General features: G+C 46.0%; 8 protein-coding genes across 8 annotated transcripts; 2 read left to right on the top strand and 6 right to left on the bottom strand.

Annotated features, from left to right (window-relative positions):
* Positions 1–1653: 1653 nt before the first annotated feature.
* GLAREA_10644 (Ankyrin repeat-containing protein) lies at positions 1654–3255 on the bottom strand (the record flags this gene model as incomplete). The annotated part of the gene is made up of 1 exon (XM_008079745.1): positions 1654–3255. One exon carries the CDS (start codon positions 3253–3255, stop codon positions 1654–1656), a length of 1602 nt encoding a protein of 533 aa, XP_008077936.1.
* A 921-nt stretch (positions 3256–4176) lies between these two features.
* Positions 4177–6324, bottom strand: GLAREA_10643 (uncharacterized protein; the record flags this gene model as incomplete). The annotated part of the gene is made up of 1 exon (XM_008079744.1): positions 4177–6324. One exon carries the CDS (start codon positions 6322–6324, stop codon positions 4177–4179), a length of 2148 nt encoding a protein of 715 aa, XP_008077935.1.
* A 1800-nt stretch (positions 6325–8124) lies between these two features.
* On the bottom strand, positions 8125–11729 carry GLAREA_10642 (P-loop containing nucleoside triphosphate hydrolase; the record flags this gene model as incomplete). Its single annotated transcript, XM_008079743.1, has 3 exons — positions 8125–9115; positions 9225–11062; positions 11112–11729. 3 exons carry the CDS (start codon positions 11727–11729, stop codon positions 8125–8127), a joined length of 3447 nt encoding a protein of 1148 aa, XP_008077934.1.
* Positions 11730–12330: 601 nt separating this feature from the next.
* Positions 12331–14275, top strand: GLAREA_10641 (uncharacterized protein; the record flags this gene model as incomplete). The annotated part of the gene is made up of 3 exons (XM_008079742.1): positions 12331–12568; positions 12619–12981; positions 13038–14275. The coding sequence occupies 3 exons, from the start codon at positions 12331–12333 to the stop codon at positions 14273–14275; spliced, it is 1839 nt and encodes a 612-aa protein (XP_008077933.1).
* Positions 14276–14946: 671 nt separating this feature from the next.
* Positions 14947–15414, bottom strand: GLAREA_10640 (FYSH; the record flags this gene model as incomplete). Its single annotated transcript, XM_008079741.1, has 3 exons — positions 14947–15021; positions 15071–15194; positions 15245–15414. The coding sequence occupies 3 exons, from the start codon at positions 15412–15414 to the stop codon at positions 14947–14949; spliced, it is 369 nt and encodes a 122-aa protein (XP_008077932.1).
* A 1130-nt stretch (positions 15415–16544) lies between these two features.
* GLAREA_10639 (Integrin alpha N-terminal) lies at positions 16545–21281 on the bottom strand (the record flags this gene model as incomplete). The annotated part of the gene is made up of 20 exons (XM_008079740.1): positions 16545–16833; positions 16918–17128; positions 17252–17264; positions 17381–17547; positions 17612–17726; positions 17840–17907; positions 18003–18080; positions 18144–18320; positions 18387–18925; positions 19014–19120; positions 19168–19265; positions 19319–19558; positions 19618–19745; positions 19806–19858; positions 19903–20262; positions 20363–20446; positions 20572–20757; positions 20817–20845; positions 20954–21006; positions 21058–21281. 20 exons carry the CDS (start codon positions 21279–21281, stop codon positions 16545–16547), a joined length of 3219 nt encoding a protein of 1072 aa, XP_008077931.1.
* A 2896-nt stretch (positions 21282–24177) lies between these two features.
* On the top strand, positions 24178–25051 carry GLAREA_10638 (uncharacterized protein; the record flags this gene model as incomplete). Its single annotated transcript, XM_008079739.1, has 4 exons — positions 24178–24331; positions 24513–24707; positions 24802–24881; positions 24947–25051. 4 exons carry the CDS (start codon positions 24178–24180, stop codon positions 25049–25051), a joined length of 534 nt encoding a protein of 177 aa, XP_008077930.1.
* Positions 25052–26141: 1090 nt separating this feature from the next.
* Positions 26142–27283, bottom strand: GLAREA_10637 (uncharacterized protein; the record flags this gene model as incomplete). Its single annotated transcript, XM_008079738.1, has 3 exons — positions 26142–26430; positions 26478–27089; positions 27141–27283. 3 exons carry the CDS (start codon positions 27281–27283, stop codon positions 26142–26144), a joined length of 1044 nt encoding a protein of 347 aa, XP_008077929.1.
* Between the last annotated feature and the right edge of the window lie 635 nt (positions 27284–27918).

Raw genomic sequence — 27918 nt, 5'->3', positions numbered from 1 at the left:
TCCCTTCCTCAGAAAACCCCAACATCTCACAAGAACCTCCAAACAAAGCCCTCCCTCATCCACCACCACCTCACTCTAACCCCAAAATCTCCTACCCATTCAGCTCCGTACATAACCCTCTTCACCCTCTCCCCTCCTCCTTTCCTTTCCTACACTCCCAGATCAACTCAATATCCCACTCACACCATACAAAATCGCCGTCGTCTCTTTCGGTAATCCCTCCGGTGACAGCGTCCGGCCTAAGTCCTCAAGTGGAGCAGATAGACTTCCTATGGGTTTTCCAGCCGCAGTCTCGAGATTCGAGAGCCCGGATATGGCGGCTGTCATTGCGTTCATGAGGGGTTCCACGGGGTTTCTGGAAGTGGTGGTGGTGGCTGGGTGTGGGAGAGGGGAGCAGAGGGATAGTGGGAGGAGGACGAGGGTGAGGAGGAGGGTTTGGGAACGCATTATGGGTTGGGGGGAATAGTTTGGTTTTGAGGGGTTTGCGAGGTACAAAATTGCTTTTGAAGTTTTGGTGGTGGTTGTGTTGTAGCGGGTGGAGGATGTAGATGAGTGGGTTGCGCGTTCTTACAAGGAACCCCCGAGATACGTGGTTGACAAACTTTAATATACAAGAAGAATTCAATCTCATCAAATACAAAAATAAATACTCTGTTCGGAGAAGCCGACTGAAAAGCCAGTCTATAGCTCCTTCCGTTGCCACAAGTTTCCAGTCGATGTCCAAGCTTCGGCCACACGAAAGCACCAGGCTTGTGAGTCGTGCATGCATATTTGTACCTTTGTACCTTTGTACCCGTTTTCATTTTAGTCTCTCCCTGAAGGGTCTCGACTCTGAGATAGTACCGTAATGCGTAACTTGAGCTATCATTCCAGTAACCTCGCTTAATCCTGGGGGTATGGCAAGGAGACGATCTCGATAATAGGGGGCTTGCACATGTGAACTCGGACGGATCAGCCGCCTAGGAACTCTAATTTTCACAAAAACTCGATAAATTCTGTGAATGTGATCCAACTTAGCCTGAATGTCACTCTCCTCGACTGCTTCGAAAAATCGGATGTAAGTCTTACTAACCTCTTCGCTTAACCCGCTCCTATCTATAGCACCTCATTTCCTTCCTCAAATTCTCCTATGTAGTTCACACCATGAAAGTATCGACAGCCGTTCCAAAAGCGGGTACCTTGTGTCCTCGACATTATAAGTTCGAATTCTCGCTTAAACCCCTTTTTCTACACTCCACGCCGACCACATCACAACTTCAATCATTAGATGTACGACTCACAATCTCTTCTCCTCGAAATAAAGAGACTGGCTCTTTAGCGATATGCTTCTGTTATAAAGAACACAATCAAGATTTTAGGCCTTAATTATTACTACGTTGACAACTTGACGCAGAGAGCAGTACAAGATTGTTGAGTGTTGTCCAAGTAGCATCATATATGCGAAGCCTTTTGGATGCAGCTGCAGGATATATAGATGTCATATTATTGATAGCCTATCAAAAGCATCAAAGAGTTCATCTTAGAACTTCATGATAGCTCAGCATCATGCATGAACTCTGTGACAGACAGATATTATAAAACTTCCTCTACCCTACTTAGCATGTCCTCTCCTAAATTCTCACTTCTGCCACCGTGTCTAAATCGTGCGGCCTACTAGTTTCCACATGAAGTACATTCAGATTCCAGACAACGATGAAAAACTGTAATATTCAGATCAAGGACGTGATTTATCCGCTTCACGAATTCCTTGCAGTCATTACATATTGGACGACAGACTAGGAGTGTAGCTTTGCGTAGGGAGTTCGATGGCGCCGAGTTTTTGAGGTCCAAGAGAAGCCTTTTGTGCTCGCGTCTCTCGTTCGCTATCTGCTCATACTCCTCTTCAGACATGTAGTCAAAATTTAGATCCGCCATATCGACACTTCCATTTACCTCATGTGGTAGGAATAAGTGCTTATTGACAAAGAACGCAATCAACTGTTTTTCGGCATGACAGGCGTTGTATTGACCCCGTTCTACTTGATCATGATTGTGTGGCTTCAGGGTATATCCGATATATTCACAGAGACGACGAACCTCCCTTGTCCAGCTTTTCCCTGCAATTTGAAGATTTGCATCAGAATCTTTGCTATGCTTCCAACCGCTCATGGCAGCGACGGAATGAAACTTCTCTCCACGGTACAGGACGCCTATAGTTTTCCACTTGTTGGGAATGTCGAAGTGGGTAATTAATGTCAATGCAGTGTCGACTTCAGGTGATTTCGTGAATGCAAAACATTGTAATTGTCGATCCTGGCTTTGCTCGCCCGCGATATCCTCGAGCATACTAACAATCGCTTTACGATCCAAGTCTCTCTCATAAGTATTTTCCTTATAGATTTGGTACTCGCCTCCAGCGCGGAAGTAACGTTCTTCGGCGTTTTCCCTCAGCGGCTTCGCAAAGTCGATAGCTCGGAGCAGTTTCCCATTACGCACACATCCCAGTTCCTTGTCTGCTCCGTAGTTTAGAAGCATTTGAACATTCTCTTTTCGGCCCCATAAGGCAGCCTCTGTAAGAGGAACACGGCCGCTAGCATCCGCGGAATTTGGGTCGGCTTTCTTTTGTAGCAGAAGCTCAAGCATTTGAGGGTACATCTCACACGCAGCGTAGTGTAGAGCGGTCTCGCCGGAGGTTTGAATCAAATCGTTTTGCTCCTTCGAAGTAAGGCTACTGTCGTGCTCATCGTCGCTATCAACCTTGGTGATCCAGGCATCAACACCATGGAGAAAAATTTCCGAATCCGCCGAGACGTCAAGATAACGACGAACATTTTCAATATTCCCAGTAACCATATCACTTGCCACCATGCGTATCGCTTTTATACTATAGCCTCCGGTAACCCCCAATTCCTCTTCGTCCTCGAAAATTGTTTCGGTTGCCTCTGTCCACTTGCGCCGGCTCCTAAGGCTATTTGCAAAGGCGGCCAGCATTTTGCTTCTGTCCACCTGGAAGTATTCAGTCGGGTCTGCGCCACCAGCTACAAACAGAGCCCTCTCCTTATCAATCTCATACCCAATATCATCTTCCCCAATTGGAAAGTGGATTGAATAGTCACAGGAACTGCCGCAATGAGCAACGCGCTGGTACCTAGCCGTGGTGTCGCCAAAAAAGTTATGCCGATGTATTCCTTCGCAGCTGGGACAGCGGACGTACATGAAAGAGTGATTCCACCACTCAACCTTTGCTTGGACGAATTCATCGATAGGTTGAGCCATTTTTTCAGTAGTTTGTGACATGTAAAACAAATGGTACGGGGGGAGATGTTGCTGACCGTGTACAGCTACACAGCCTGGAACCAACCAGAGCGAAAGCACGCCTGTACCAAGACCGTTAAAAAAGTGTCGCAAAATCATCCAGCTCAAACACAAAAGGCAGCATTTGTGCAGGATATAGTAGTGTGGGCATATGTGGAAGAAAGACGCTTTAATGTCCGGTCGCTGTATATTATATCCTAGTATTCTACGTGATTATATCTCTTGAAGAATTAGTTAAGAGAAGTATCTCACCTTTCTGGTGAATACTATACTTCTTTGAGGTGTGAAGCGGATTTTGGGTGAGTAAAATTGAGGCATAATCCCATACATCACAAGTAAGAAAGCGGAACATATTTGAATATTCATCATTCCATCTACACCCCCAGCCCTCTCACTAATCTATCCTACCCTCGCCCCTCACCCATCACCACTCCCTTCCCATCATATACAAGCCCTTTCTCCCCCACCCATCCAAATGTATCTCCAAGCAAAAGACTCCAACCCCGTTCTCCATTCGCAACAAGCAACAGAAAGTGTATATATACAAAGAACCAATCAATAACGCCCAGCCATGCGTCATTGCATTCAAGCAACAAGTGATGATGTAAACCGTCCTCATTCCAGTCCCCTGCAGTACAGGGGGAAAACAGTAATTAGTCCTGCTGTGTCGACCGTTTCGCGTGTGTTATATTATTAAGGTGTCTGCCGATCGATGGATTCATTTTCTTTACAAAGTGATCAAGAGAAAAGAAGGTCCTCCGTATGTAGACGTGCGAAAGGAGGAAGGCGTGTCGACGTGTACCCCGTTCGTGAAAATTTGTGAAAAGTATTAATTAATCAAGAAGATAAAGTGAGTTTGAATCGAATTTGCAGAGGTGGAACTCAATCCTCCTCCAGTGGTGTCATTAATGGGCTCTTCTGCCTCGTTGGTGAACCTGTCCTGCTTCTCCTTCCCGCGCCGAGCTTTTGCATTGTTGGCGCTAGTCTCTCTCGACTTTCAGTTCTGACGACTAGACCACTGCGATCCATGGCGTTGGGTAATGTTCCGCTTCCGTTACTGTGTAGCCCAAGGCCGATCGGGCCTCCAGGTGTCGAATCAAAGTAGCTCGTGGCTGAACTGCCAGTGTCAAAGTGTACCACGTTCATCCTTGGTGTGGCAAGCCCTGAAGCACGCCCTAGACGTGATCCTTCACTGCTGTCAGAATTCTCGTTGTCGTCAGAATCCACTTCCCCTAATTCGAACTCGTTGGCTGCATCTCCATCTTCAAGAACTCGTTCATAGTGTGGCGTATTCAGCCCAAAGAGCTTTCCTGCACCGAAAAATCGTCTTCCGCCCTTTCTGGGACTGCCAGGTCTACCCTTTCGTCTGAAAGTTGATCCAACACCACGATAAAAGCGAAGCCTAGTTTCTCGCTTTCTAAAGATATAGCCGAGGAATATAAAGATTAGAACAAGGAAGAGAAAAGTAGACCCTGATCGGTGAGCTTTCTCGGCGAGATCTTCAGCTACATCTGACAAATAATCATCATCATCACCCATTGGGACCGGATCGGAATTTGATCCCGCTAACTGGAAATCCGCTGGAATCCCGGCGACATTGCTCCCAAAACCGACAGGAAGAGCATCTGATTGAGAAGGCGGAATTTGCCCAGCAGCGTAAAGAACCATCTTGCCTAAAGTCCAACTCACTTCCACGTCTTTAACCTTGTTGACTGCTTGGAATGGATCCAGAAATGGTCGATCTTTTCCGCCGGCTAATTCCTTGGTTTTGTTGTATCCTGGTCCTTCTACCGTTTTTTCGATACCGGCTCTAGGTATTCCAATGCCGTCATGGAGGACATTTATCAGCCAGGCTGCCTTGAAACAGACCTTCTGTGCAGTATCTGCATCGACCTTCTTCCCCCATTTCTTATGTGCTATATCGCTCTTGATATCATCCCATTCCGCTGCACAGAAATCCTGCACCAACGCCTGGTATTTTGAGAAGTTGTATGCCTTATCCTTGTGTGACATTTCAAAAACCTCATGTGTCGTATGCCAATATTCTGATACTCCAACAAAGTGGTTGACGTCAAAGTCAATCGCTGGGACGTGCTGACCGTGCAATAAACACGGCTTATCTGCACAAGGCGCATCTTTGTCGAGAAGTGGATATGTTTTTGCCGTGCACTTCGAAAAATCCCCAGTACCAAGTAAAACGGGGTCGCTTTCTTTGCTGTTTGTTATTGGAGTGCCGTCGAGCCTGGTGATCAGACCAGATGGTAAACACGGATCCAGAAGCTCGTGGGTACCAGGCATATGCTCATCAACCAATGCTTCGACATATCTTTCTCTGGCTTGATTTACACCAAATCCTAACCAAGTTGTCGTAAACACTTTGTATTCTGCTGATTCCCCGTTAACGGTCCGCATTCGTAATAATTTGAGATCATTCGCGTGCTTTTCGGCTTCGGTGCTATTTGGGGCAAAGGCAATCTGCGCGGAAGCGCCGCCCATATCGAGAAAACCATAAGTGTGATGACCCTTTCCATGAGCGTGTTTTTCTGGGCTATCGAAACCGCCTAGCAGATAATTCGCTGCTATCCAGCCATATAGTCCCTCTATGTCTCCCGGAATGACTTGTATGTGTAAATCGCAATCGGGCAATGAGAATTCCGAGTGAGCTCGGGCGTACGAGCAGATATTGGCTAGGAGAGCTTTCTGCTTCATAGGTTCCAACAATCGTACACCTGCTGTCGCCATCAAGAATATGGGTGTGTCCTTCACCTGGTCCTTCGGTACAATCTTCAAGGCATGATCGAGGAATTGCTGAATGTGTTCAGGTCCAACATCTTCGGGATGGTCACCCCAGGTCGACACGCCGGGTCGCTCCTTTTTCGTATAATGTTTCTTCGTTTCTAGTACAGGTAAACTGGTCAATTCGTGCGACTTCGCGTCATGTCGTGCTTTCGCGTTGTTGAGCCATTTGTAAACGTGGAGGCGAGTTCCTGACGAGCCTGCGTCTAGAATTATACCCCATCGTTTACCCATGAGTATGTCAGTTCGAGTATGAGGTTGGGCGTCTCAATGGCGGTTGCGTGGCTGGGAAAATTGCAGCAGCATCTCACGGCGCAAACGAATGTATAAGTCGACTGTCGTCCGGATATTCTATACTCGAGTATAGTGCTGGCTAATTCTGCGGATGTCTGGAACTTGTATTGTTGGTAACGAGTGTGGTTGAGAGGCTGATGGCAGGTGAAGTTTGATGCGGGAATCGAGAAGCAACAACGCCCAGGGGCCGATATTCACAATCTGGTCCGTCTACCGCGCGATTCCGAAACCGGCTAGCGTCGGCAAATCTTGGCAGGTAGAGATAAACCCCATCAGGCCAGCGCCACCCTGCCATGCTTGCTTGCATTTGAATCTTCGCCAATAACAAGACCTCGGGACAAAAGGCGGGTTTCTAACTGGTTCTCGAAAGTTACAATCTACCTATTTTGGGAGCTGCAAAATATGCCACGAAATGATGTAAGCAGCAAAACATTGAAAATTATTTGGCGATAACATACGGAAATCCATTATTACGAAGGCTTTCGTGTTGCGTATCTACAGAAGTATCACAAGGTGACACCACGACTTCACCCTGCCCCCAACATCCTCGAAGCGGATACAAGACAACGGGTTCCTACGTATAATGCTCCTACTTTTATCTTACGGTAACATCGGAGACGGCATTGATAAGGAATTGTTAATGATCCTCTCGACTCTTGGTATGAAATACGACGCAAGGTCCGGTCCGCATTACTCACCTTCCTCCAAAGCCGATTAGGATTATTGGTATTCTCTCCGTCTACTTATTCCAGACATTCCTATCAGCTGGCTTATTGAACGCCATTACACTATCCCTCAGCTCCTGCTCCTCACCAAGCACAGCAAGGCTCATCACCACGTAGATGTCTAACATCAGCCCTCACACTCGCTTCGCTACCCAGCTGACGAATCCTCCGTTTGACCCTATTCCTCCTGTCGGTATCGGGGATGTAACTCAGACATTGATAGTCTGAGAGGCCTACGTACTTCCAAGATCCTATTAGTTTTCCTAGTAATTGTTTAATTGTTTAATACGTTTCACTATCAAGACTCACTAGCAACTTCCACTTGTTAGTTCGCAAACCAACAATTGCTCCTCCTTGACCCTCTCCTCTACGAGTATCAATCACCCAATCAACCCACCCTCAAAATCGCAGATCACTGCACCAACGTTTTTCCAACTTTCAACCCTCGGCCCTACCTTCCATATCTTCACATTATCCCCGTTGTGAGTATCAAGCCCCTCCCGAGGCATGCATGCGCCCCCGCTTCCCACTTCGCATCCCACTCTCCATGCGCAAGAAACATTTCAACCGGAGTGCATTCCGGATATCACAAAGATCTTCGTGAAGAAAATAAATTGAAGGAGAGGAACATGACATCATCAACCCCATTCGAATTCCTAAGAGTCGGCAGTTTGGGTTTCGTCTTCAGATATCGACCCTGGCTCAAAAACCAAGGAAAGAATTCCTTTACTAAGGAAAAAGAAGTTTATGCTTTTTAAATAGATAAATTCATACTCACAAACTGGCAATTGATGTGAATCAAATCCTGTATCTAGGCTATCATACATCTAGCGCAGACTCTTTTCCCTCTCAATATCGGGCTATCTTACAATGGATATCAAACCATAAATCCGCATCAGATAATCCCCCATCCTGTGATCCTATTGTAAATAACATTTGCTCCCAAATACTCCAACCAGTTCCATCGAGGTATACCACTTTACATCCCAAACACCTAATCCTTTCCGTAGACCTATCAAGCAAAAGCAACATCCGTCTTCCCACGCTTGACCGGAACCCCACTATTCTGAACATTCATCTTTCTCTTTTTGGTCGGAATCAACAGGATTTCTTCATCGTCGTCAATTACAATTGGTGTGTTAGCCCCAGTCGTCTCGACAGTTGTAGCATCAGTAAGTGACTCCGGAGCCGTACTGATGTCTCTATCGGCACCAAATTTTCTATCGTGCTCTAGTCGTGCCTGTTCTGCCACATGATCACACAACTCCTTGTTTCCCGGAGACTCTTTGAAATTTTGAGTACATCCACCGCACTGAATGTAAAAAGCTTGAGCCATCTCAGGATAGTTCAGGACCTCATACTCGATGAGATTGTCACCGATGAGGGTAGCTTCATCAAAGTCTAGACAATCCTCGCAGTATGCACGTTCGCACCATCTGCACCGATATAACATTCCCCCTGCGTCAGTCGTCTTCTGCGCGCATTCCGCACACTCGTGCTGAGGACAATTGAATTGCCAGCCCTTGGCTTTCGTTTGGAAAGATTTATCGAGACATTTCATATGGTAAGCCCGAGGACAAAGCTGGCAGCAGATAAGCTCTCCACCATCAATGCAAACCTGGCAGTGACTTTGCGGTTCGACTGGAGCTTTTTTGGCTCGCTTTTGCTCTTTGTAGATAGGATTCTTGTCGCCAATAGTTGGTACAGCTTCCCATTGCTTGCAGTTCATGGACTCCTTCGATATGGCAAATCCATCGACCATAACAGTGGTGTTTTTGTCCTTTCGCCGATCTGCTCTGTTGAACTCCTCGGCAATGTCACGATTGGAGCTGATTTTTCCACGCACAAGCTGTTTGCCTGCAAATACAGATGATTCAACACGTTCCATCTCCGTAAGCCACTTTCGCTCGGCTTCTTCGTCGACCTTTTTGTCTGGGATGGCGTCTCTTTGGACATTGACATCGGCCGGTTGATCCTTACATTTGAGAACAGTCGTTTCCCAATCCCTACATACGTTAATACCTTTGCTCAATATTTCAAGTACACATCGTATTTCAACTGCCACTCATTTTGGACCCCCGAGCCTCGATTAATCAAAAAACAAAAAAGACTTACCAACTGAGCATCTCACTGACATCAATTTCCGGCCTAGAAATCGCAGAAGCCCCACGTCGGACCAGCGTCATTAATTGCCCTGTACTTAATTGTGGCATGTTGTCTTCGGACTCTTTTGGTCGACCAAATTTCGCCTTCTTTGCTCCGCCAAACTTCGTGTGGATGTCTTGCATAGCCTCAGTGACCTTTGCAGATAAATAAAGCTTCTTCTGGATCCGGCCCATCATTTGCTCCTCCACAGTCCCTTGGGACACGAGCTTATAGATTGTGACGGGGTTCTTCTGGCCAATTCGGTGAGCTCGCGCTTCAGCTTGTAAGGTTATCTGTGGATTCCAGTCCTGGTCAAGGAGAACGACGTCAGATGCAGAAGCTAGGTTTATACCTAGACCTCCAGCTCGGGTAGAAATAAGCATCACTCGGTAGTTACTTTCCATATCATTGAACATTCGGATCCCTAAATTGCGGCGAGCACGCGCAGTAGAGCCGTCGATTCGGACAGACCGATAGCTGGATCCGTCACCACCCCTAAGAAAACACAGTTCCTCAACTAAATCCAGCATTTTAGTGAATCCAGAGAAGATTAGGATCTTTTTCTTCTGCTTGACAACTAGCTCATTCAAAAGCTTCTCCAGCACAATGAACTTACCAGAGGCATGAATAACATGATCTCCAGTGATGTACGGATCAGGCTCCGCGTTGCCTATCTGGTAAGGATGGTTACAAACCTTTCTTAATTGCATAAGTAAGTTCATGAGCTTCTGCCAATCTGACTTCCGAGGACCATCAGCTAGCTTCGCTTGTTGCATTTCGCGCTGAACAGTTTCTTCCAAGATTGCCTTCGTTTGCTGCCAGGCATCGGTTCCGGACATTTCTTCAGTAAGTTCCTCATTCTCCTTGAGACGTCTAAAAAGATCATCGTCTTGAGTCGGAGTCTCTGAAGTAAGTTCCTCTTTCTCTTTAGCACCTTTGAAAAGCTCTTCCAAAAGTCCCTTGTCTGCTTTGGTAATCATCCTCTCATACCAGAAACGCTGCATAGGACTTAGAGGCACGAACATTAGGATCTCGGTTTTTGGTGGGAGATTCAAGTCGACGCCGGGAGATGTCTTCATACGTCTCAACATGATCAGTTCTAGGAGACGGCGGGAGTTGTCAAGGACCGTGTTTGAGTATTGACCTTTCGTCAGGTTGAACGAGTTGTCGAATAGCTGGTTCGTATTCTCGCCGAACACTTCTGGATAGAGCCAATGAAGCAAACTCCATAGCTCCGAAAGGTTATTCTGTAATGGGGTTCCTGTAAGGATCAAGCGATATTCTGCTTTCAATCCTTGGAGTGACTTTGAGACGAGACTCTCATGGTTCTTGACGGTGTGTCCCTCATCCAGGACGGCATACCGCCAGACGAATGCCTTCTTGAACCAGGATTGCTCAACGCGGAAGCAGTCATAGGTAGTAACAACGAGATCGACTCCGACATCCTGCTCGTCATCGGAGTCACTGTCAAGCATTATACCTTTCTTAGGATTACGTCTCGACCTATACTTCACTTTCGCCTGCGCTGTGAGATTGCCAAACATGTCGATTTCTCCCATTACAATCCGCTTGAGCTTGTCTCGCTCGTTGATCGGTCCATGAAATCGAACCACTTTCAATCCCGGAGTCCACTTCTTTGCTTCCGTCATCCAACTGCTCAAAACAGAGAGAGGGCAGACGACAAGGAAGGGTCTTTGCAGCCTGCCAGTCCCAGTCTTGGGATCATTTTCCTTTAAGTATTGAATGAGAGACAAGGTTTGTAAGGTTTTACCCAGGCCCATTTCATCGCCGAGTATTCCAGATAGACCCTGGTTAATCGTTAGTATTCGGATATTTTGGTCAAGTGTGGTAGCATACATTACGATGTAAATATACCATGAAGCTCAATCCTGATAACTGATATGGCTTCATAGTAGCTAGCACTCCTCTCGGCTGAGAAGATATCTCTTCGTAAGGTATGGTGGCTGGTATCTCAGCCAGCTCTTCAGGTGTAAGGCGATCATGCTTCTCCACCAGTTTTCTCACATAGTTGTTAGCGGGCAGTAAAGGCAACAAGAATTCCTTTTTGTCTACGAAGAATCTGTTTCGACTGGCCGCGGTTTTATTTGCGATCTCTTGTCGTATGGCGACTCTTTGACTGACCACCGGACTGAAAGAGAGCTCATCGGCTCCAATTAAATCTATGACTGCTTTGCTCAACACTTGCTTCGGTTTTGAACGACTGGTAAATATGTCGCTATTCTCTTGAGCCTTCAATGACATATTTTGTTTCCTCTCGCGCAAACGACGCCGTGGTCGCGCTGAGTATTCGATCAGATCGTCCTCCTCATCGTCTTTTGTGAGATCGACCATCTTTTTTTCTTTCGCCTTCGGTGTCTCGAAGACCGATGCCTCTGAGGACTGGGACGACTCGGCGGACGATGCAGACGACTGAGATCGGCGAGGAGAATTCTCTGGGCTCTTTTGGGAATCCATTTTGTGCTGGATGCTCCCTGTACGGAACTTTGCTAGTAGGGTGGAAGCAGCGATTCGTTGAGGAGTTCTTTGAGTGGTGGGTGATGGAAACGCAGATATCAAAGCTACATTGTCGACATCGATAGATCGAGGCTCCATCTCATGCAATTATGCAAGGTGTAAAGTGAAGTTTGATGAGCGAGCGTAACGGCGCTTTAACAACGGCGAAAGGGTGTCTTATTGAAAATGACCCATGGATGGAGAGAGGTGCGAGGCCCGGTGAATTGAAGTCTTGGAGAAGAATGAATCGAAAATCGAAGAGGATATATAAACTTTAAAGTTGAAGCGATGTGTCGCAAAGGTGATGGTTTGCGACAAACCTTTGCTGTACGGAGGCTCACTCGCACCAGTCCATCAGGGGCATACATTTTTGATAGACGCGTCGTACCGCGTATCGTAGACACGTGATACATCTTTATCCTCGAGACGACGCCAAAAGAAAGTGGACCCATGCAATGTCATAGGCGTTCGAGCTCTGATCCCGCCTTGAAGAGCTTCCAATTCAGATTTCCATGGCTCCATTGCGGCTTTGCACCTCATGCCATTTGTATGACTGCAAATGATGGCACCTTACTATCCTATTACCGTCCACAGATCCGACGGCGTGCTCTCTGTCGCGACGAAATCTGGAGTTAATGAACCCAACGAACCAACCGCAGCACAACAAAATGACACACCTGATTCCAAGGGCAACGTCGATTGCTACAAGCGACTGGACCCAGAAGAACCCAAGGCAATAGACTGGAGGAGAAAGCTCGGGGGCATGCTAATACATCGTTTGGGTGGAAAGGAACAGGCGAGTCAGTGCTTTCTCATCCTGCAGATGGTCTTTTCTGACACTTACTGCCAGACAAACAGTACATCCTTAAACAAATTCCCGATGGCTACGTATTATGGGAGCACTTGAAGTACAACGTCGATAAGGTCAACGGGACTCGGGAGAAAGGAAAACATGCTGGCGGCACATTTGAAAGGCAAGATGCCTATCTCTACGGTCATCCCCAAGGCCGCAAGAAACGCTTCAGAAGTCCTGCCGATTTCTTTCATCATCTGTTATGGCTAGCTGTAGACAAAGAGGGCGATCCCATGAACTGTTCTTGTAAGATATGCTCGCCAGAGGGAGACGACGATACCGCCGAGGAGCAGGCAAAAGCCGAACCAGTAGTTAAGAAAGATATCAAGCCTATTCCGGCCTCAGCTCCTCCCGCCAGAGGTAAAGTTTGCTGTGTAAATACTGTCCTGAATTTCGGTATCTAATGTTATTAATAGCTCCACAACCACTGCAGCCAGTGCAAGCTGCGGCAGCTAAACCAAGCGCACCTCCTATGCAGGCACGAAACAGTTTCCAATCGACTTCGGGGGAAGCGAAAGTTTCTGCGGAGCAACGTATGGACGGCGATGCCAATGGCAAATACCTCTACCGTTCGGGTGAGCTTGTATGGTTTGATAATGGGTTGAACTGGCGTCTAGGTGTTATATCTAAAAGACAGCTGCAAAATAATAAGCCGCGATATTTGTTACAACCACTCTCGAACCCATACCAGCATCAACCACACCAAATTAAAGATGATGAAGGCTCGATTCGGCCTTGGCTAGCCTGGAGCGTACCTAATACCACTATTCCCGCAATTCAGAATCTTACCTACGACGATGTTCCCTGGGATCGCGTAGTAAGGGGAGAATTGGACGGAGGTCAACCTCGAGATTACGTGGTTGATGGCAGTATTCTCGCTGCAAAAGTTATCGATTCTAGCTACTCTCTCTACGATCGAATCGAAGGCGCCCTCGCAGGTCCAGGTGAGATTCACTACCGGGGAATGTTCTTGGGTGCGGAGAAGATATGGGTTGGCGAACCAGTTCGCATTCGGGTTCCTGGAAACGATATCATTGTTCTTATTATTCAAAAGTTGATTGAGCGTACTGCTTCACCGAACACATCCATCGTCACGTTTGTTGGTGACGTGTACAAATTCGTTGACATGCCTACACCATACAAGAGCCGCGCCGAATGGCCAACTCCAAAGTTACCCGCCAGGATGGTGAGCGATCTTCGTTTCCGAAATGAGGTGGCAGATTCGGCCAAAACCGGGCAATGGTACGAGTGGAGTTTATTAGAGCCTATGGCTAGGAAGGGTCTATCTGATATCAAGGGTCGTTGGTACGAGACACGCACCCTACTTCCGATACTCAGAGGTGCGCAGAAATTTCAAGAAGAGGTTGCCAAAGGCTTGACCAGCGATGCTGGAGCGTGGATGAACGGAAGACGAGATAAGAACAACAACCCCGAAACCAGAAAGAAGAACCGAAGGGACACCTTGGGAAGGGCTGTTCCGGCTGATTTCAAGGTCAGTAGAGGTTTGGATGGAAATCCTGCTGATGATGTTTTCCCGGATGTTCAGCAACCTCAGCTTGAACCTCCGATTAGCTATGTTGAGTCTGATCTAGACCAGTATATGGATCTGGATCAAGCCGGTGCGAATCATGACTTTTATGGCGCAACTTTGTAATACCAACATTGTTGCAGGATTGTTTTTTGCCGCCCCGAAAATCTGGAGTATCGGGGCTTATTGGGGAGGCGTAAAAAAGCGTATACCCTTACTCAATACGAAAAGTACATGGCGATGTTTATGGCTACTGCATGCCAAAAGCAGCGAGGGATGAAAGCCCAGCATCGCGTGACCTGAAACATCTATCAGAAGTCGTGGGCCCCTTCTACCGACTGGGGCCATGAAAAGGGGGTTTGGAGTGCTGCGGACCGCTTAATGAGGCGTGGAACCGTCAGTTTAGGCGTCCCTGGTGCACTATAAAGTTCTCCGAAGGGAATGATATTTTGGGTGATGAATGGGCTGCTGCTTGGGAGCAGCCCATCGTTCTATGCAAGTCACCATACGTGGGAAGTTTATTGCGCATGTGGGAATCTTGCTAAGAGACATCTGTGGCTTAGTGATGGTGCAGTCGTGCCTGTACCAGATTCACTGTTGCATATTTGTTCTTGCGATGTAGTATGTAGGTAGAACCAGGTAGTAGGAAGGTATTAGTAATGACATTAGTATTACAAATCTAGAGCCTAAGAAGTCAGGAGTGAGAATAAAAGAATTATCTATGTTCTGATACATGCTCTGCCATCACACTATCTGGACGATATGGGCAACTTCCTACATGAAGACACCATTAACCCCTACTGATGAACATTGCCTCTACTACTAATCCCCGGTCCATTCGTCGGATTCTTATCCGCCTCCTTACTCGATCCCTAGATCTCATCAGCCAAGCCCAATCCGACCAGCTAGAAGTCAACTCACCTTATTCTTCACAACCGAGCCCTCCTTCAATATCCGCTCGGCCACATCCTCAATCTTATGCGTCCCAAACTCACTATCCAACTCCGCATGCGACGCCGTATCAAGTATGCCTTGTGCTCCTTGTCTACAATGCTCAGCTCCGCCCTTGTATTGTGATTGATACGGAGATCTCACTTGTGTGTCACGAATATCTGGTATGCGTCAAGTACGTCAACCAGCGGGATTGATTTGTCGGTTTTCCATTTCTGGAGAAGCTCCACGTTGGTTGTGTAGACGATGAAGTCGTCGTGGACGTTTTGGCCGCGGTAGTGGATTTTGGTTTCTTGGACTGTGCCGCGGGTCATGGTTACTTTGTTGGTGTGAGACGTCTGGGTTGGGAGAAGTATCAATGGTAGTTGTGAAAGTGAAACTGGTGTTTTTACTCTTTTAGCCTAAGCTGTAGAATGTCAATGGCAATGGATTTTGTACGGGTATCATATTTACTTTCTCCATCCGCATGATGAGTTAATTGGACAGAAATGTGAGGTCATCGTGAGAAATTACAGATGACGCGAGACGTGAGCAGTATGGCTACCGGAAATCACGCTATTTGACAATACGCAATTGTAAATTCAACACTGGTAGTAAGTCATAAATTGAATGAAGATTCTGGCTGAATTGTTCATGATCAAATGTTGCTCAGAGTGACAGTCTGGAAGTTTTGTTGCATGGAGTGTGACGCGCTGCGAGTCTATGTACATTAATATTGCCTCTACAATCGTTCATGTTCTTTCTTATCTATATCTCGTTCCCCATAAACCCAGGTAATGATTTGACATGCAATCCAAACTCTGAATATGTTCCTCGATCCGTTGCAGTTTTATTTATTCGTGGAAGCATAAGCATCAACGACCATTATCTCGCCCGTAAACATCCATCACATCTGCTATTTGAAAAATGCCCAGTGTGTATGTACTGTGATGGCTATTTCGAATGACATCAATGGTCTAGACGGAAGCGGGCATTTGGCTCAGCCCTACCCGGAAAAGGGGGGATGGGTCCTCCCTTAAGCGAGCACTATACAATAGAGCCCTGTATTCTCGACGGCACGAATGAGCGTAGTGACACAAGAAGCCAGATAATGCTACAAGCCATTTTAGTAGCTCTAAAAATTACGCAAAGAGACCGAGCCATCCATAGCGCTAGGAGTCAGGACAGTGTGCTCCAAATCTACCAGCGAATTGAACTGCTAGACCTGAGGACATGTGACCATTTAGTTGTGTATAATTATTAGAACTAATAAGAAATATTTTGACCAAAGTGGGCTGTCCAGTTTGACTTGGACATATAAATCTTCACAAGAACGTCGAAGCTCTACAAGCTTCATCCCTGGGTTATTTCCTCAAGCCGCCAACCCGAGAATGTATACAGATACCACTTCAGTGCTTTTCAGTGAAGAATGAAAAACACGGCATGGTATGCCAACGCTCCGAAACTAACACAATTTCCCTCCATTTGGAATACAGCCCCCACTGATACTCATAGCACCCATCGACTCGCCATCCACGTTATTCACATAAAACATGCAGGTCGGTGATCCACCCCCGGGCGCATAAGTTCCACAAGCAGCAGCAGAATTTGCTTGACTCTGGACATAGTAAGCGTAGCATTCGTCTACCGTGGCTGGAGCTACTTCGGAGCACTCTTTGTCCTTATTGGGAGCGAAGACTAGGATAGAACCGAATCCTACATCGTTGTTGAATACTTGGTTATCGCTGTTGCAGCTGTGGCATGAATTAGCATGACTTTGATGGCGAAGTCTCTCGGTGCATGTGCAGTGAAGTTTTGGAGATGAGAAAGTGACTTACACGTCGTCAACGAGTCCTTGACACCATCCCTTCACCTGGGCATCGGAGAAGAAACCGCCAGTTGGAGAGCATCCCTGTCCGCAAGCACCTGTAGGAATTGGCTGTTCAGACTTGCCAGCATCCCAATTTTGCTTTGGTGGTGGAGGTGGTGGAGGAGGCGGAGGAGGTGGTGCGGCAATCTCAGGCAATTGAGGCTCCGCAGGTAGTGCGCCTGTGTACTGTTAGTTGGGATCTTATAGAGCACAATCTGTGGAGACTGGGTTCTAAGACAAGACAATGTCTTGGTGAAAAGACCGTATATGCAGTTGTCCGTGGGATAGTATAGAGGACTTACCATATCCAGGGTCCTGATTGAGAAGTCGATGTCAGCACAATTCGCAAATCTTTGAGAAACGAAAAATAGCACCAGAGGGGCCATCTTCTAGCTGTGCCAAAGAAAAACAGAGTAGGAATTTCCGCTTACCTGTCCAGGTGCCCATCCAGCATCGTCTCCGGAAAGATCAAAAAGTCCGCAGCGGTTGAAAAAGGTCTCAGCTGTGTTATCAATTGTTGTCATCACAGAGTGCAAGTCAGCTCTTCCGTCGCCGTCCAGATCTGGGAAGTATTGACAGGTTCCAGCCCAACTACCAGCTGTTGTATTTTAGAATGAGCATGTGTACAAGCGTGATCATGAAGGACACGGGTTCAAACATACCGTATTGTTTTCCTGAAGGATTGAACCAGTAGCGTGACCCTCCCGTATCTAGACGACCCTTGTTGATATACACGGTCGCATCACCACTCCATTTGTCGATCCAAATCAAATCGTCCTAATAAGTCTAGTCAGACAGATTCGAACAGATACCAATAAAGAGATGCGTCTTGAATGAGGGTTTTGGAAATTTGTTCAGAAAAAGGAACACCAAATTATGGCTTGACTTACTCCACCATCTCCGTTGACGTTTCCCCACCGCATATTGGCTCTGTCGATGCCTTCGGCTTTCTTGAATTCTATAAAGGGTTAGCATGATGCAACTGTAGATTCCAGAATTGATTCCGGTTCAAAACTGCATTGGGATTTAATTTCCAAGACCCTGCTGACTTACGATCAATGTAGGTCCAGCTTCCATCAGTGTTATGAACGTATCCCCATGTTCGACCATTAGGCTCCAGACACAAATAATCTTAGAATGAGTCAGTAAGGATATCGAGAAATTGTCTGTAGATAGTAAGAGAACAAGACTGACCACTTAGTCCATTTCCAGAAACGTCACCCCAACGAACGGGAAGATCATGAATCCCCAGCCCTCTTTTCTCAGGGCAGTTCAGGACTGGTGCTGGGTTGGCTAGATATGTCCAAGTGAAAGCGCCCTTCGTCTTGTACTGATTCAACCAAACAGACACCTTGTTATTGTTATCCGGATCTAGATTGTAACAGCGTCAGTTTCATTGATCGTTTGTGTCAAGCCGCAGAACATTGAAAAATGTACCTGTCCAGACGATATCGCAAGCTCCGTCATTATCCCAGTCAACGAGATGCAAGTCGCGTCTGTCAAGTTGTTTGCCAATCAGAGCACTTGGGTTGAACATGTTTTCCACAGGTGTGCCCCAGAAGACATCATCACCGACAACAGACTTCTTGCCTAGATTAGGCCACACAGTCATTTCTCCGGTACTAAGAGTCCAGACATAGTCCATACGTCCGTCAGCATGGGCATGCATATTGCAGTATTTGTTTCCGTCAGCTTGAAGACACCCGTTAGCAAAAGTTTGTGAGTGAACATATGTCAAGGTCAAACCTTTCAATTTAGCGCCACCAGATCCAAGATTCTTCCATACTTTCATGTCGAACTTGAATTTGCCGTCAGACTGTTTTGTAGACTCCATGAAGATATAGTCTGCTCGGCCTAAGAGGCCAAAGTAAGGCGAACTATAGATCTTTGCGAAATGAATCCTGGCTCGGTTACTTGTACCTCCTACCCCAGCATGAGTGGGGCCAGACGATGAGCCTTTCCAGAAACCTTGCTGCCTGTTGAGGAACCAGTGAGTAAAAGCTGTTATGTATTTGACTGTGGAATCGTGAGTTTTGTAAAACAGAGGTAATAAAAGTCACATACCATGCCACGTTGAGTCCATCGCCCTCTTTGCCTTTCTTACAACTTCGAGAGTTGGTCCAAGTAGTTGTCTCGCCGCTTTCACTTACCCACAGCCAGTCATCACGGCCCTGATCATGTTAACTTCAATACATGTAGAATGGAAACGATCACTAACGTCACCGTTGATGTCACCGAACCTGACTCCTTTCATGTCACCCATGCCTTTCGCAGTAAATCTGAGACCCATTGCTTGCCATTGATCTGGTATGTCACCTACACACGCGAATATAAGCAAATAAGCCGGGGAAATTCAGGAGTCGACTTACTAGTGCCGCCATTTCTCCAAACCCACACGTTTCCGCTGTCATCAATGACACAATAATCCGCTCTTCCATCGCCATCAATATCTCCCCAGCGAACACGCTCTTGCTTGTAGCCTGTGTTGGTCTTGATTACTCCGATGAATTTGAAAGTGGGTGGCTTGGTATCTGTTCCGTCTTTGTTATTGATGGAGGCTTGGGTATCGCCAGAAGGTGCAACACAGAGAAAGTCGTCATAGCCATCGCCTAAAAATATCTGTTAGCGTATTCGTGCATAGAAATACGGATAGTAAGACTGTACATACCATTGAGATCGACGAACCAAATGCCAGCTGGATTGCAGAATAGGGAGGTACTCATATCTGAAAGCCTTTGGAACTTTCCCTCTCCCATATTCTTCCATGTGGCAAAAGTGACAACACCATCCGTGATCCTATCATACATCGTAAGCCTGCAAATCATAAGTGATTGTGTAAAGAAGAAGACAACTTACCACCATCCGACTAGATCGTCATACTTTCTTCCGTAAAGACCCGGAAAGAACCACTAGACAAGTCAGTCATAAATCAGTTTCACATTCGGGAACTTACCTGGCCACGATCAAATTCACTGGTGTACGAGAAGATAGAGCCCATCTCCTTGCTATCATGAGAGTAGATCCCGTCACTTGTGCCTGAACCTTTCTGTGTGATACCACCGTAGGCTGCGTTCCCAGCAACTTTTTCGCAGGTGGTTCCTGAAATTCCTGCAAATGGTTTCGGGGCTTTGATCAATCCAGCCTTGTTCGCATATTCTATAGCAACCCACCACCACTTTGCCATGATCTTAAAACCGTTATCGTTAGGATGAATTCCGTCAGAATTAAAGTTTTCAGGCATCTTAAGCTCTTGCATACTTATGTACCTGAGGGGCTTGCCTTCGCCCATCAGTTTCTTGACAACTTCGATGTACTATATATGACTCCTGGTTAGCTCTGGATATCATGAAACCCACTGTCCACGTATCGTGCGATAGTCTCATAGAGCGTAAGACTTCATCACTACAACTTACCTGTCGGTTGATTTCAATGCGGTTCTTTTCTGCGTTTGCATCGGCTCTTTGAAGAACCGAAGACAAGATGATCAGTGTTTCGCTCTGTTTAGAAGGCAAGTATTAGCATGATGGACTCCAATTATAATGGCGGGTTATAAGGAAGTGAGAAATGCAACTAAGTGCACCTTGCATCCTGTGGTTAAGCCAAATAGATCGACGGTACGAACCATATCATCGGCGGCCCATAAGCTCCTGAGTAGGCTCTCCATACGAGCACCAGATCCATCTTGCAAGTTCTGGTTGGCATCATTCGTACCAGCGTTGAGAAGAATGACGTTCGGTTTGTAACCCGTACTCAGTTTGCTTGCTTCTGTTACTTGAGTGATTGTATCACCACCAGTAGCCTCGAAATTCTGGCAATTGGTCAGAAATTTGGACAAGTTATGTTGTTTGAGTGACGTGCCTTGTCCACCATGTTGCCTCCCTGTTTACTTCCGACCACTAGACACATCCAGATTAGCGAAGGAATTTACTTGAAGCCGATTGAAAGAGACGATAGTGAGCGATTTCATATCGATAATGCGACGGGAATGATTATGAACAACATACTATTGACAGCCCAACCCTTGAATCTCAATTGATCTCGGAGGTATCTGCGGAATCTATAGACCGTTAGCAATATTAATCTTTGAATCAGCTCAATCCAAACTCACCCATTGCCAGAGCTTTCCATGTAACCATTGACAATCGACGCTCCCAGAGGCAATATTCGTAGCTCTACATTAGTTTGGCGTTTACCGATCCCTTGAACAATATCGTCGAAGCCATCGGTGATATTGAAGTCAACAAAGTCATGTTGTCCCTGAAGAAATGCCCCACAGACATCTACGGCACAAAGTGCTGAGGCCAGAAGAGGAAGCGAGCCTCTGAGTAACATGATCAGCCAAACAGAATGAGGTGAGGATATAAAGAATGAAAAAGAGCGCAGCTCCTTCAAGTTATATACCTGATTTCCAGACTCCCTTGATGGTTATGTGGGCCTCTTCGCTGTGGTTTTGTACAACCCGCGCCTAAAGGCACATGTAAAACGAAAAGTGATCAATTAATCAAACGATTTCGCAAAAATAGAAGCAGCATGCAACTTTTCGTACATTTCACGATAAGAACCTGACCGGTTTCTTCTCCTGATGCAATTTGGAACAATTGCTATGCTGGTCTGGCCACTGCCGTGCCTCATTTGGTCCGCAATTCGGTAGATACTACTGCCCATTCCAAAGCGCGTACGGATACGAAGGCAGAGATGATTTGCTTGTCGGGTATAATGAGGGCTAGTGAGAAGACACCATGAACGGTCAAAGTGAGGTTTGTACAAATCCAAGCCAAGGTCCGCGACTGTGCCACAGCTAACGGCAGGTTCCATGTGTGCCAAGTATGCCAAGAAGCCTTAATTGCACCCACCGTGTTTTTCGTCTCAGAAAAGGCAGTTGCTTAAGCAGATTCAAGCTAACCAAGCTTCCAGACAACAATGCTTAAATGGATCCCCTGTTGTGGATCTAGATATTCGGCCCCCTATGTATACGCGAGTGTTGATTAGCCAGAATTCTAGAGACGAAATTTATAAATTTATTTTTTGAGGAGACTACCGGAATTGTTACTGTCTAAGTATTTTGCGAGACTAAGATTGAAAGGATTGCGGGCGCTAGGTGCAAACCTGGGTTGACTATAATAAGTTGTAGTCGGGACTTGTGATGGGTCGAATTTTGAGCTCGGCAGCGATCATACTTGAGAGCAGGTGCAACGTTATTATTATGATTTACCACCAATTTGGGACTTGATGATTATAGACTTAACTCTTAGGACATGTTAAGACATCGATAAAGTGAGTGGATAGGAGTGTTGCTATTCACAACTTCGACTTCAAAACCTTGTCGATATCGCATCTCCTGTCACATAGCCCGTGCACACCAAGGTGCATGAAAAATTGCCTTTTATTATGTCAAGACCAGTTTCTTGGTAGATATAGCAAAGCATCAGTGACAGTGGGAATGTAATGTTTATTTTACCCAATTACCGAAACATAGAATCTTTCGTCAAAAGAATAAGAGTAAGTAATACCCGGTGTAGCTTTATTTAACCCCTCTCAGGTCTCTCTGGAACAAAATGTGTCATTGAGTTACACGGAGTAAATTATGGGGTGTTGAGGCTTCTGAAAATAGTTGGCCTGGCACAGTCACAGGTCTTGTCCATCAAAAGCCTGCTAACACCTTTAACTTTCACAGCATTGTCAAAAACTTAGGCACTTTCCATACCGAGGCTTGGTCTACGGGATTCGACTGAAAACTCACATGATCAGTAACATTTTGTGGTCCCATGCAAGGAAACATTTTTTGGTACTATGAACCATCAATTTGCACCAGAACGTAAGGTTTCCTTTTTATTCGGTTCAGCTCATTAAGCCTCGAGGAGTGTTCAAATTCAAATGGTACTAAACGGCTTGGAAAAACAGAGGATAGATGTATTTACCCTCCCAAAAATACAATATGAGATATTAGCCTTTCTTGGTTTGGATCAGAATTCATAGTAAGTTTTGGTTGAAGAAGTATTGCTTACTACGCCCGGAGGTGATGTGTGAAATATTTCTCGAAGATGTCACTGATTCACTGAGAGAAAGGAGTAGATTATTTAGAGGGCAAAACTGGGTGAGGTTTAAACAGAATGACAGAATAATAGTAAAACAAACCGTCTGCACGTTGTGAAAGTTTATTTCCTGTCTCGGCTAAGAGACCCTGGTGGTTGCAAAACAAAGCGTGGATATTTATAACATTCATTCAAATGGGTTGACTCAATATCCCAGATCTAGTCAATTGTTTTGAGTAGATAAGAAAGTTGAGAACTCTATTTGGTGTTTCACTTCATTTGAAAGAACGCTTGGCTATAAGGTGGATACCAAACCTCACCAAGACCAGGAAGGGAATTCAGCTGAGCTCTATCACAATCGACCGAACAAAAATGTAGTACTTGCGGGTCCCTCGTGGAAAACCTCGTGGGATTTTCTGTGAAAAACATAATAGGTTGAGTAGTGGCCAATTCAGAGGGGCACAGAATCAAGATACATAGAGAAATATTTATTACTTATAAGGATGACTTGGGTGTAGAGTCACAACTCCCATCGATTTTGCCAAAACCGAGAATCATCAGATCTCACATAACATTTACTCACACATTCTAGCAAGTGAAATTCCAGAGGAAACCGGAAAGAGGAAGCGAAAATATAAATATACAGTTAAGAATTTGTGTCTTCTACGCGTAATCTATTGAAGCCAATAGGCAATGATGAATCTCACAGAGTTCGAACACGCGAAAGAGTGTAGTGTCTAGAATTTTCTATCCACAAGCTCACCCTGCGATTCGTTGCGGGAGCTAACCGTAGTCATTACTACTCCCCAGCACTAAATTCGGAAGTAGGCTCTGATCCGTTGGTGTTTGGTCACGCAGTGAAAGGGATCGTATATGAGTCAATACGTTATTGATATCATAATTTTCGACAAATTTTAGTGTCGATGCGTAAGCCAATCGCTATTTGCACTACTCGTTTGGTGTCATTTTGGTTTCTTGTCCTCCCCCCTATGTGCCCATAAATTAAGCGAATGCCATCATAACACTCTCAAGAATACCTAGCATCTAGCCCAGCACGTAAGCCCAGACACATAGTTAAGATGAATGCGTGTCTCTGAAAATTTTCTTCTCCTCTTTCCCTCACTTCATCACAATTACTCTCAACTTCACAGACATTCTAATTCTCACAAACATCACAAATATTACAATCCACCAAAATGCTTATCGACTACGAGACTGCATTCCTCAAGCGTCCCAACCCACTTGAGGAAATGATACCAGTGCCCACCACATTATCCGAGAAAATCTTCATAATGTTGAGAGCCCTCCTCAAGCGGCTTCTCACCAAAGCGAGGAAGATGTCAAGCCCTCGTAAGAGGCAACAGCGAATTTAAACTTTTTAACACCCAAAAAAAGTTGAAAATCAAAAACCACAAAAGAACAGAACCAATTTTGGCGAAAGAGACAGTGTTTCTTGCTTTCCTCCTGTTTCGAGCTGTAGGTATCTTCACCATTCTCACCATCCTCATTAATTTACTAACATAATTCACAGTCCCCGCAGGATCTGAATCACCCAACCACAGAGAGACGACCATGCAGATGGAATGTGCCGTTTCGAACGAGATAGTCAAACAAAAGGCCAAAAGCAACACTACGCCGGGCTTCTACACTACAACACATGCCTTGGAGAGTTGGAGGCATCCATTCAAACAAACTGTGCCACTCCAAAAGAGACAACAAGATCAATGTGAATGGCGCTAGAAATCGCAGCAAAAGGTATGATGGTATCACTGAGATCCCAAATTTAAATGTGTTAAGGAGGTTGACTAACTCATTCAAAGATACACCATTCAAACCAAATGTGCCTCTCCGTGAGAAACATCAAGATCAACGAGAATGGCGCCAAAACTCGCAGCAAAGGGTAAGATACCCTCACTCTCCCATCCTTCAACTGTCTTGAAGAAGTTGGCTAACTCATTCAAAAAGACACAACCTACAAACACATTGTCCCACTTCACATCAGACTCCCAGACCTCTACCAACAACCACGTCGGAAGAAGTATCGAAAACAAAATCTCCCTCTTCAAATAAGACATTTCAACAACAGCGCAGAGAGACATCAGGTGAGAGGACATGAGTGGAATTTCTCTACAATTCACTTTTCTCAGAGAGCTAATTAGGTTAGAGAGATATGAGATATACAAACAAAATCTCCCTCTCCACACAACACATCCAGACAATCCAATCACAACTCACAAAAACACGTCATCAAAAACACAATATCACTTCACCCGTCCACTTGAAGTATCGCAGAGAAGTTGATTTAGTCAGTCAACAAGACATCACGAACATATAAAGTGTTCCACCACAACAGAGACATTCAAAAGTCCGATCATCACTAAGCCTATTACTTAACGGGACAAAGCTCCGCTCCAAACGCATTGTGAAGACGATTGAGACGACTGGTGTTGAGAGGAGCGAGCGCGTTCAAGAAAGGAAGCAGGAAGGGCAGGGGATGCGTATAATCCAGGCAATCATGTAGCAGAGAGACAGGAAATGAAAATCCTTAAGCCAAAAACAAGGGAAATGATGCCAGTCAAGTGATTCTTGTGAGGTGCAAGCCATTCTCTCATTTCAATCATTTCCCCTATCATCAAAGAATAGGTAATATAGCAAAACGCAACCCATCCTAGCCCCATTTTCTTTTCCTATCCTCATATCAAGTCTCTTCCCCCACTCATCCACAAACCAGACTCTTCCTATCCCCATCCTTTCCATCATCTTCAAAATTCCTCAAAAAACATCCATGGTATATACAACCCCCCTCAAATATACAAACCCAAACTCGCTCGCTCGCTAGCACACACGCTTTCCATGTCCGAAAAATTCCCAATATATTCAACCAATCATTTTATCCCATACGTCCATGAATCAAGCAAGCATGCGCGTCAATGCGAAGAAAAAAATAGGTATAGCGGAGATGTCGTCGAAAAAAAATATGAATAAATATGCTAATGCGTTCATCTCCTCGTAAATTATGCTTTTTCATGTATGAAGTGGATATAGAATTTGACGGAAAATGGTCGAGGGTGGACGTATGTCTTTCTATGAGACTGATGATGTGAAAATTCGTTGATTAGGAGGGATGAATCAAATGTCGGGTCATCTTGCTCGTTTCGTGTCAGGCGGGCGTGGGACTGACGGTCAGGGCGGCTAGTTTGGCTTCTACTTTCTTGACGATTTCTGGATCGGGTTCCGGCTCGACCTTCAGCCTGGGAGCGATAGGACAGGTTGGACATCTTTCGTGGCCACATCGTACGCAGTCTTGTTTGACTTCTTCGCCGCTGGCGGGATGAGGGACAGGAGCGTAGACTTTGTTGCATTTGTGGCAGCAGTATTTAACTGGAATACTAGTATCTTTTGATGGAGCATCGCCAGGGTATCCATCGGGGTATTGCTTTTTCTTTGCACTACGAGAAATTAGTCTGAATCAACATCAGCCAAAGGTTGAACTTACGGGTCTCGAGGACAGTCTACACACCGGCTGTGAGAGCAGCCTGTACATGTCTTCGCGTTTGCAAGAAACAAGCTTGAACATTCGCAGCAGGTTCTTCTGACCCTTTGCATTGGTTTCTTTCTCACCAATGGCTGTCGTCCTGGCTTTGGATTTGGCCGAGTCAAGACGGTTTCTTGCTGTAAACCCCAGTACGTGTCGGCTTCCAGATCCAACACACCGGGAACGTCAACTGGTGCAACGACCTTCTTATCCTTCTTGTCGGTCTTTTTGGCAGGCGACCTTGGACAATTTTTACATCTGACATGATCACAAGAGGCACAGATCTTGTTTCCTCCGAAGATTGTATTACACTTATGACATTGTCGATGTATCCTCATGCGAATCGGTTTCTCAATGCGATAGACTTCCTTTTCGATCCGCTTGGAAGAGAATTGTTGAGGATCAATGGTCACTCTGAATCTTTCTCCCAACTTGCGAGCACGCTCAGCATCTATGTCGGATCTAATAACCTTCTTTGGCTGGGGTCCTTCTGGCAACGCTTTTGGAGCTTCCACGGGGGCTGGCTTCTCTTCAACTGGAGCGATAACTGGAGTTAGAGCAGGTTTTGTTGTGCTACAGGCTATCAGAGGGGGACATACACGCAGTCAACCTAATTAAACTCACCTCGACCCAGCGACCGGGACCTTGGAGGAAAATGATAGTCGCTTCGAACCGTCCACCTTTTTAAGTACCGTCTTCATCCTGGACAACAGTCCCTTCTTCTTCTCTGTGGGCGCATCTGGCCCGGATTGCGCTGAAGAACTCATGATTTCCCACTCTGATGCTTGACAAAATTCAAACCAGGACAAAGATGTAGTTATTATCGGTCCATGAAGTAGGTCGAGATTGGTGTTGATGTTTCGAAACGTGGTAAAAATATGTGGTTCAGATCCCGATCTCCACCCGAGTTCTGCAGCACTTTTCTCGTAATCGATCGGATGCAAGATGTAACGGAGAACAAGACTACAAGGTCAATTCATGGGCCAAATCACCATGTCGCTGGCAAAGTGGCTGTCTCAACTAAATGAGGGCGTCTTCGATCGTGACAATGCTATGGTGGAAGGGGTGGTTCCTTGGATTCGACAGACGAGCCGCCGACGGACAAGAAAGGCGGGTTGAAAGGGAATTGAAGTCGCAGGCTCGAGGGATGGCCGGTGTTTTGAGTTGGCGCCGACTCAATCAGCGGGCACGGCGGGTTTTGCTGGGGGGAGGGGGGAGGGGGGATCCTGTAGAGTGGTCCTTGGGACGGAGAGGAAGGACTTGATTAGGGTGACAGGGCGAGGGGTGCTTGGTGGCCTGTCGGGGCGTGGGAGTCGCAGACAGTGAGGGGCGTGGAGTGGGGAGAATTGGTCTTTGCAGCGCAAGTGGGAGTAGACTGCAGTGCAGTGCAGTGGCACTGACT

The sequence above is a fragment of the Glarea lozoyensis genome (genome assembly GCF_000409485.1).
Source record: "Glarea lozoyensis ATCC 20868 chromosome Unknown GLAREA12, whole genome shotgun sequence".
NCBI lineage: Eukaryota > Fungi > Ascomycota > Leotiomycetes > Helotiales > Helotiaceae > Glarea > Glarea lozoyensis.
The sequence above is the reverse complement of the archived record's forward strand: the minus strand, read 5'-3'. Positions and strand labels throughout refer to the sequence as shown.